The sequence below is a fragment of the Aquarana catesbeiana genome, linkage group LG02 (assembly GCF_042186555.1).
Source record: "Aquarana catesbeiana isolate 2022-GZ linkage group LG02, ASM4218655v1, whole genome shotgun sequence".
Classification (NCBI taxonomy): domain Eukaryota; kingdom Metazoa; phylum Chordata; class Amphibia; order Anura; family Ranidae; genus Aquarana; species Aquarana catesbeiana.
In genome coordinates, this window is record NC_133325.1 from 264,005,104 (window position 1) to 264,014,675 (window position 9,572).

General features: G+C 44.1%; 1 protein-coding gene across 1 annotated transcript; it reads right to left on the reverse strand.

Moving 5' to 3' along the window:
• Positions 1 to 437: 437 nt before the first annotated feature.
• On the reverse strand, positions 438 to 4,032 carry SOX21 (SRY-box transcription factor 21). The gene has a single exon (XM_073614375.1). The coding sequence runs from the start codon at positions 2,482 to 2,484 to the stop codon at positions 1,666 to 1,668; it is 819 nt and encodes a 272-aa protein (XP_073470476.1). The 5' UTR covers positions 2,485 to 4,032; the 3' UTR covers positions 438 to 1,665.
• Between the last annotated feature and the right edge of the window lie 5,540 nt (positions 4,033 to 9,572).

The window sequence follows — 9,572 nt, forward strand, 5'->3', positions numbered from 1 at the left end:
CTGCGAGGCTCAAGTCTTCTCAATGGGCTCTGTTCTGCTCAATCATGAATGCCTTTTTTTCAGGAAAAGATAATACAACGACTTGTTTTTTTATCTTCTTTCCTATTCACGATTAAAAATGTGATAAATCAGGTTTTTGGCCCTGGATAACAATGGCTTGATTTAGATTTCCTGGTAAATCCATTCAACAAGGAAACAAAGACAGCCTTTGGGGGATAAGTTACACTTCACCTGGACCAAGCACGTAAGGGCAATTCAGATAAAAATCTTGTTAGTATACTCAACAAGAAATAGAAGATTTTTTTTTTCCTTTTTAGCTATAATGGGCTTTATTTCAGGTCCTTGTTCGAGACTGAACAGAGGACTAAATGATCTTTTAGTAATCTAATATTATTAAAGAAATGCCTGATACAGACAAAACAACACATAAAAAAATGAATTGTTAAAACCATTGGTTTCTTTATCTTTACGTTGTAGTACAGAAAGCCAAAAAAATAAAAAATAAAAATTACATGTTAGCCAGCTTCATTCACAAATATTAGTCAAAATATACACATTACAAAAAAAAAATAATAATAACCCAAGAACTCAACAGTGATTGGACGCAGTTTGATGCGTAAAATGTAGACCAAAAGAAAATATATATATTAGAACTTTGGAAGTACTCCCATGTACATGTGTGATCTATTGGGGTACATTTAAAGTCCTAATATAAATGAGAAAGTATTTTTTTTTATTCTGTATTGGTACCATTAGTCTAAGATAATTTATTATTTGAGATCCATACTTGTTATTATTTAAAGGAAAAAAAAAGTTCTGACGACAATTCCAAGTTTGGATCATTTTAGGAAGGGGGTGGGGCAAATTATTCCTTGCAAACAGTTTATATTTTCCTAAACAATAAATATACATTTAACAGCTGCATTATCTTGAAAGGAATAATTTTTTTAAAACATTGTCACATTTTTTTCTATCGATAGACTTGGGGTAAGTGAGCAGCAAGTTTTCACTGTCATCTTCAATGTACATAAGTTACAATCAGACAGACCCTGGACCCTGCATTGTGACAGATTGTAATGTGGATGGTGGTCTTTAGACCAAAGTAACCCCATTTCCTGGATGCTATGGAAAGATCAGGTCGTGAGTACTAGCAGGCTATGGATAGTTTTTGAGTGTGGACACCCCTGGACATCTTCTTCCATCACCATGGAGAAGAGTGTTGGAAGGACCACTAAGTAGACCAGTGTCCATCTTTAGTGCATGCAGGATACATGTAGATCAGTTCATCCATGTCCTATAATGTATCCATCTTACAAGTGCAGAAAGAGATTAATCTCTGAAATGTTCCTTGTTGGACCTTTTCCTGACCACCAGTTCAGTAGAAGAGGGACTTGCACAGCCTTTGCGGGTTCCTACAAGTTCCTCCACACTGAGGGACCTTGATATAATCAGTGTTCTCAACACAACATGACCTGTGCAATGGACAGCAGTGGCATGACAACTAAATATCACATACTTCCATACTTTAAATGGATTTCACAGCATCAAATGACAAAATGTGACAACAAGTAGGGGCATCCTGCCCTAGGGATAAGTCCCAGTGTCCAGTATGAAGTTACAGCCTCGTGTTGCGGTGACACAGCCCCTGTATGGGCTGCCATTGTGTCATAAGGCGGCAGCATAAGCTGTGGCAGGGTAAGGGTCCAATTGGGGTTTGCCCATGCCAGGGAACAGGATGTAGGCTAGGGGTGGTTGCAGTCCAGGGCTGGGCCAGCCTGTGCAGTTACATGGGATCATATAGCCCGGATTCCCAGGGGATGGGTGGGAATGAGTGTGCCCCCCGCTGGCAGCTGCCGCCGCTGCTGCAGCTGCTGCGACCCCCTGGAAAGCTCCTCCGCTGGACTGGGGGTATCCCAAAGAAGAGGCGTAGGGGAGGGCGGAAGAGCTGGATGTGATCTCTGCCATCTTGGAGCTCAGATCAAATAGGGAATAGGGACTGGAGGCGCTACCGGCTGCCGCAGCGGCCGCCGCCGCTGCAGCAGCAGCCGCGGATTGGGGAAAGAAGACCCTGGCTGCTGCTGCGGCTGCCGCGGCTGCTGCTTTCTCCGGATTGGCCAGCATAGAGTCAGTCAGCATCCCGGCCCCGTGTAGGGCGGCGGCCTTCAGCCCCTCGTGTTCCCCGGCCAGGCCATATGGCATGGGGAAAGCGAACTTGTCCTTCTTCAGTAGGGTCTTGGGCTTTCTCCGGGGCCGGTATTTGTAGTCCGGGTGCTCCTTCATGTGCATAGCCCGCAGTCTCTTGGCTTCATCTATGAACGGTCTCTTTTCCGACTCGGTCAGCAACTTCCACTCGGCACCCAGGCGCTTGCTGATCTCTGAGTTGTGCATCTTAGGGTTCTCCTGGGCCATCTTCCTCCTCTGGGCTCTGGACCACACCATGAAGGCGTTCATGGGTCTCTTCACATGGTCCACCGGCTTAGACATCTCCAACTGTCTGATCTCCAGCAAGTCCGAAAAGGGCGCTCTCCAAACTGGGGCTCCGTGGGGGTTCAGCGTGGCATTCCTTGGGGCGTTCCAGGAAGATCTCAGGAGGTCCTTCCAGGGAGATCTCAGTGGTAACAGGTAGACTGGATGCAATCACTGGCTGGGGTAGGGAGGTTTCAGGGAGATCTCAGCAGGTTGTTCTAAAGGGGATATCAGTAGGAGGATGGATGTTCCAGAAAAGTATCAGTATGGGTTCGGAAGTTTCAGGGAGATGTCAGCACGATGAACCAGGGAGGACAGGTAGGCTGATTGCAATCACCTGCTGGGTCGGGATGTTCCAGGGGGGTCTCAGGGGGTTGTTCCAAGGAGATCTTAGTGGGGATAGATAGGCTGGTTGCAAATACCTGCAGGGTCGAAATGTCCCAGGGAGATCTCAGCAGGTTGTTCCAGATGGATCTAAGTTGGGATGTTCCAGGAGGATCTCAGAAGGTTGTTCCAGGGAGATCTTAGTGGAAATAGGTAGGCTGGTTGCAATCACCTGCTGGGTCAGGATGTTCCAGGGAAATCTCAGCAGGTTGTTCCTGGAGGATCTCAGTAGGGGGTCGGAATGTTCTAAAGAGATCTCAGTATGCAATCACCTGCTGGTTCAAGAGGTTGCAGGGAATGTTCCTGGATGATCTCAGTAGGGAGTCTGATGTCCCAAGGAGATCTGAGTAGGGGGTCTGATGTTCCAGGGAGATCTCAGTGGTAGGCTGGTTGCAATCACCTGCTGGGTCAAGATATTGCAGGGAGACCTCAGTGGGATTGGTTGCGATCACCTGCTCGTTCCAGAAGAAACTTAGCTGGAGATCTCAGAAAAAACAGGTAGTCTGATTCGAGTCACCGGCTGGGTCGGAATGTTCTAAAGAGCCCTCAACTGGGTGATCCGGGGAGATGTGAGTAGGGTGATCCTGGGAGATCTGAGTAGGGTGATCCTGGGAGATCTGAGTAGGGTGATCCTGGGAGATCTGAGTAGGGTGATCCGGGGAGATCTGAGTAGGGTGATCCGGGGAGATCTGAGTAGGGTGATCCGGGGCGATCTGCGTAGGGTGATCCGGGGAGATCTGAGTAGGGTGATCCTGGGAGATGTCGGCGAGAACAGGTAGTCTGTATGCAATCAGTGGCTGCGCACTGGGAAAGTTAGCAGTGTCCCACATGAGCAGCACTGACAGTGTGTTGAAGAGGTCTCAGTGACTGAGTGACACTGGCTGCTGGGCTGTCCTCTGCTCCCTCCTGCACACTCAGCAGTCAATCACACACAGGCGGAACAACAAGTGAAATCAATCCTCCCGGTCTATGGTGTCGGCGGTGTCACTGTCCAGCACTGGTCCGGGACCCCTTGCTGCCTGTCCCCGATCCTCCACACACAGGACATGCTCCACACCCAGGTGATCGGATCTCAGCGCCAGGTGCACAGCTTAGTAGTTGGCCAAGTTTCTGGCTTGTGTCTCAGGCACTGAAGACAACGAGGAAGGGATAGTTTTTTTTTTTGGTAAGTGAAGCTGGGCGGGAGAGCAGGCGGGTGTGTGAGCAGAGATGCAGGTAGGAGGGGCTGCTGGGAAACCTTCACTCCTCATAGACAGAGCAAGGCTGCGGCTGGATGGATGGGTGACCCCGCACCTGGGACCGCTCACCTGCCATCAGGGTGGTCAGAGCCACAAAGAGGTCACGTGTTCACATGTATCACTTTTCAACTGCTTTAGGTATTTCAGTGATATATGAATAAATAAATGTGTGTGTGTGTGTGTATATATATATATATATATATATATATATATATATACAGCATAAGCCTAGTCACCTGCTTGGGTGCATGTTCCTAATTCCTAATTTTTAAAAGACCTACATTATGTAAAGGTGGCCATGCACATATAGATTAAGAATTAACTACAAAAAAGCAATCAAAATAATAAATAAATAAATAACTAATGTGGCAGCTGCTAACACCCATCGAATGACTACTGAAACAACAAACAATAAATGGTGCCGCGCCACCACCCGTGATTGAAATGACAACTACACTGGGTGCTGTTACCTCCTCATATGCACATAGAGCAACAGTATTGTGAATAAATAAGGTATTACCATAGATACAAATAAACTGAAAATTGCAAAAACGTGAAATAAATAAAAATAACTGACAAAATGCCACAATATGATAAAAGTTGTGCTGAAATAAAGTTCTCAGTCATGTGTGTAGTCTATAAGTTTATTTCATTGTGACGATTTAGTACAGACGTAAACGCATGTCCAGGTGCATGCATACAATGCTTGAAACCTTCCAGTGCTGTTATTCTAAAAAACAGTGAAGCTTTAGGCTGTGTCAAGATTGTGATTCCTCCCATGTAGCTACCGTGCTTACAATGCTCCCACCCTAATCATATGACCCACCAGTGGCGGCCCGTAATGCAGCGCGCACGGGCGCTGCTCCCCCTATCCATGCGTCTGCCCCCCTAATCTACATGCAGGGCGCTGGATGCATATATTCCAATTTTTTTATTTTAAGCACGTATTAGAGCCAGAGACTCTAATAGGCTTCAAAAAAGCACTGCTCCCTGAGCCCACCCAGTTGTGTGTCAATAGCGCATGAATATTCGCTATTGTCATGCTGATTCTCCTCCCAGCCACCAGGAATCAGGTCCTGAGACCCATTTCACGATTGGCTGAAAGGAGAAGCGAGTATATTGGCCTAGGAGGAGGAGGGAGGAGACACACGGCCAAGGAGGAAGACGAGACTGCAGAGATGCAGGGGAAGCAGCTGCCCGTCACTCGGAGGGAAGCGCTGCCTGCGCCAAAGATGGGGTAAGTGCAGGTGGGGGGTGCGGGTGACCCAACTGACCGGGAGGGTCTGGCTGTGGGTGCATTGTTCGCCCCCCCTCCCCCAAAAATATACCACCAACTGCCACTTTGACCCACATATAATGCAAGGTCATATAATGCGTTCTGTATGACCACTATGGTCTCCTCAGCTCTTATTTGCCCACATAGGCATGTGCACAGGGTGTGCCAGGTGTGCCTGGGCACACCCTAATCACCCCATGTGCATTAACATTATCGCGTTATGTGTCGGCAGGAAGATGGGAAAGACTGCCATAAGAGAAGTGTTTACGTACTTATCTTTCAGTGTGCTGACAGGGAGATTAATGTGCCGGGGTCATATACTGTATGTGTAGACACACACGTGTTTGAGCTTTAGGGGGCACACCCTAATTCACTAGGCTGCACAAACCTGTGGATTCCCACCTGTGTGCTCATAGTACAGTCACCAGGACCTCTTGTCCACTGGGCTGCCCACTTTATACTCCTGTCATCCAGCATCCATTTTCTTGGATTCCAAGTTTTTGCAATTTTCAGTGTATTTGTATCTATGGTAATACCTTATGTATTCAAAATATGTGCATATGAGGAGATAACAGCACCTAGTGTAGTTGTCATTTTAGTCACAGGGGTGGCGCAGCACCACGCACATATAGATCTGTGATCCATCTAGGTAATGGTGGCTGTACATATGCATGATCAATCTAGGTACGAACGATCGCAAACAAGCAACCCATCTTATATGAAAATATCAACTGATGTAACACATACAGTATGATCTATCAGAAACACAATTCAAATCATAATTGGATCAATTTATATTACGATCGGTTCTGTGACACATATGCAGATATTTCTTTGATGGGTCAGAAGTGATCAACAAAATTCTGCCACAGTCAGTCGACTTACCAGAGATGAAATCGGCCAAGAATTCACTTTATCGATCAAATGGAGGATCTTTGGGTTGTGATTCAAATTTTTGTTTCATCAAATGATTGATTTATCACATCGTATGGTCTCCCTAATGATTACTTTTCAGATCAATCACTCCCAACAGAAATAATCGATCTGTAGTCCACAACTCAATCATTCCATATGTCACACACAGGGAAGTGTGTTTTGACTGATAGTTGGAAGATACGATTGTAAGCTATCAAACACATCGCTGGTTTCAACATGCAATCTCATAATCGAAACGGTCAAAATATGATAGAATTCATGACCAAAGCATCTCAGTACTGCTGATCACTGTAACACGGTCAATAATTTTTCTCCCTGGCCAATTGAGTTTGATCAAATCCAATCTAATCTGAGTCTTATGCCCTGTACACACGATCGGAATTTTCGTTGGAAAAACCTTGGATGGTTTTTCCGACAGAATTCCACTCAAGCTTGGCTTGCATACACACGGTCACACAAAAGTTCTCTGAACTTTCAACCATCAAGAATGCGGTGATGTACAACACATACGACGGCACTAGAAAAGGGAAGTTCCATACAAAGTGATGATTCTGAGCATGCGTGGTTTTTTATGCGTCGGAATTGCATACAGACGGACAGAATTTCCAATAGGAACTTTTTCCGACGGAAAAATAGAGAACCTGCTCTCAATCTTTTCCTGGGGGAAATTCCTCCAGCAAAAGTCCGATGGACCATACACACGGTCGGAATTTCCGACCAAAAGCTCACATCGGACTTTTGCTGGCGGAATTTCCGATCGTGTGTACGGGGCATAAAGCATAGTACACCTGGGCCGAATGTCAGGCTCATGACATTCAGCCCATGTGTACTGCCGCCGGTCGGATAGAATCCTGTCCGAAAAACTTCTGTCGATGGAGCATGACCAAAAAAGGTCTGCCGATTGGCTCCCGATCAGCGGTCTCAGCCAATGGTTGTTGTTTTTTTTTTTTTGTTCAGCCCTGCTGGATTGAATGAAAAAAGAACTAATAGTGTGTACTAGGCTTAAACCTTTCAGAAGACAAATGATCAATAAGGAGCAGCGCTGTGACAACAATGGTTTGTATGATAAAGACCAAATAAAATTAAGTGAATATTAGACCCAAGGTGGAATTAATTAATGACAAAAGTTCATAATATAGTTCATAATAGACCAATAGGAGTAAAAAGTCCTATCCAGAATCAAATTCAGATAGTGGATGATGTGAGAAAACGTAGATAGCTGGGCTCTATATGCTTTTATTTATCCACCTGAATGTAAGTGCGATTTTATTATTCTTTTAATAAATGGTGAAAACAGGATTACGCTATGTTGCTCTTTTTCTTTTCCTTGGTGTACCTCCTTTGAGATCTACCCCTAGCTAGGAGGTTATATCTCTACAGTACAGTGAATACTTGATATTTGGTGGACAGCGTGCTTATTTCAAGCGGAAGTGGTGCGTTTTGTGGTGTCTCCATCCCCGAAAGGCCCCGACCGGGTTAAGGTCGCAAGCTCCCCTAAGCTTGCCGTTTGGTAAGCGCGCATTCCTACTATTACCACAGTGGTGCGGTGAAGGACATACTGAATTTATTTGCATTCCCACCTATCTACGTTTTCTCACATCATCCACTATCTGAATTTGATTCTGGATAGGACTTTTTACTCCTATTGGTCTATTATGAACTATATTATGAACTTTTGTCATTAATTCATTCCACCCTGGGTCTAATATTCACTTAATTTTATTTGGTCTTTATCATACAAACCATTGTTGTCACAGCGCTGCTCCTTATTGATTATTTTGAATGTGTGTATCCCACTTTTAGCGGCTGCTTGTATATTTATTCTACTCACTGATTTGTCACTTTTGTTTTCATTCAATTTTTCATTTATTCATTCATTTTTTCATTATATTTTATATATTTTTTATGTACTAAATTTTTATTTAGCGCGGTGGTTTGCCCTTTCAGAAGACAAATGATGCCTATTTGCCGATTCCGTTGTTTTGAGTTGACCAAACCACATATCAGTCGATGCAACATGTACAGTATCAGTTAAAAATACAATCTATCAGGGACAAGCTATTAAAAACAATAATTTAATTGATGTAGTATTTTGCAATCAGTTGTCTGAAATGTAGATATGGTGACTATACATGCAATAATTGTCTGATCCAATGATTCTTCACACAATCCGACAATATGATCGGATCTATGAATTATTAAAAAGACATACAGTGTCATTGATCGATTTAAAACAAAACTGATAGATTTAAAGAATGCATTAAGGTAAAAAACCTTCTGCCTTTGGAACTACTTTAATCAAAATTATTCTGATTAATCTGGAGAGGGAAAAAAAGTCAGATTGTGGAAAAGCAAATAATTCAATACGATAGTTAAATGTATGCTGCAAGGAACAATTTTTATCAGTCTTCCAATGGTATTTTTAGTTGAATGCTAAATCTATGGTTTACAATCGTATATAAAATCGTTCAGTGTATGGCCACTATTTTAGCAATCAGCAACAATTAATAAAATTCCACCACAGCCACTCCACTTGCCAGCATTGAAATATATCGGAAGCTCACTAAATTGATCAGATAGAGGGTTTCTGGGTTATGAATCTAATTCAGTTTAGTAATTCTTTGGTGGCCATACACCCCACACATGGGGAAGGGGATTTTGATTGATAACATTTCTGTTTCCATCATGTATTCTCATAATCTGACTGATAAAAATGCGATCATATGCATGAACAAAGTGTCACAGTGCTGCCAGTGGATGCAAAACAATTAATAATCCTGCCCTGGCTGATCGACTGAGTTTGATCAAATGTGATCTAAACTGAGTCTAATTTTTATTATCCAATCAATGTGCGATTGGAATAATGGAATACACAAACAATCAAATAGCCTTAAAGTGGTTGTAACCCTTAAAAAAAAAAACGATGCTGTTCCTTTAAGGCGTGATCTATAGCACGGTGCTTGTGCCATGCAATCTGTTCCTTTCTATGTTGTAATATACCTGGTTGATCCTGCCTGTTCCTGTCCTGTGTCCCCCTGTGTGTGCTGACCACAGAAATCATGGCTGCTGATCCATGATAACTTGGTCAGTTTACGTGTCTCTGTCAGCCCGCAGTCTCTCCCTCCCCCCTACCTCCCTCCCTGTCAGCTTGGGAGTCTGCGCGTGAGCCGTCTCCTCCCTGCCCCACCCCTCTCGCCTCTATGACTGTAAAATGACTACTCCCAAATCCTGGAATCCCCTCTGTTACAGAAAGATATGCTGTGCAGTATCCG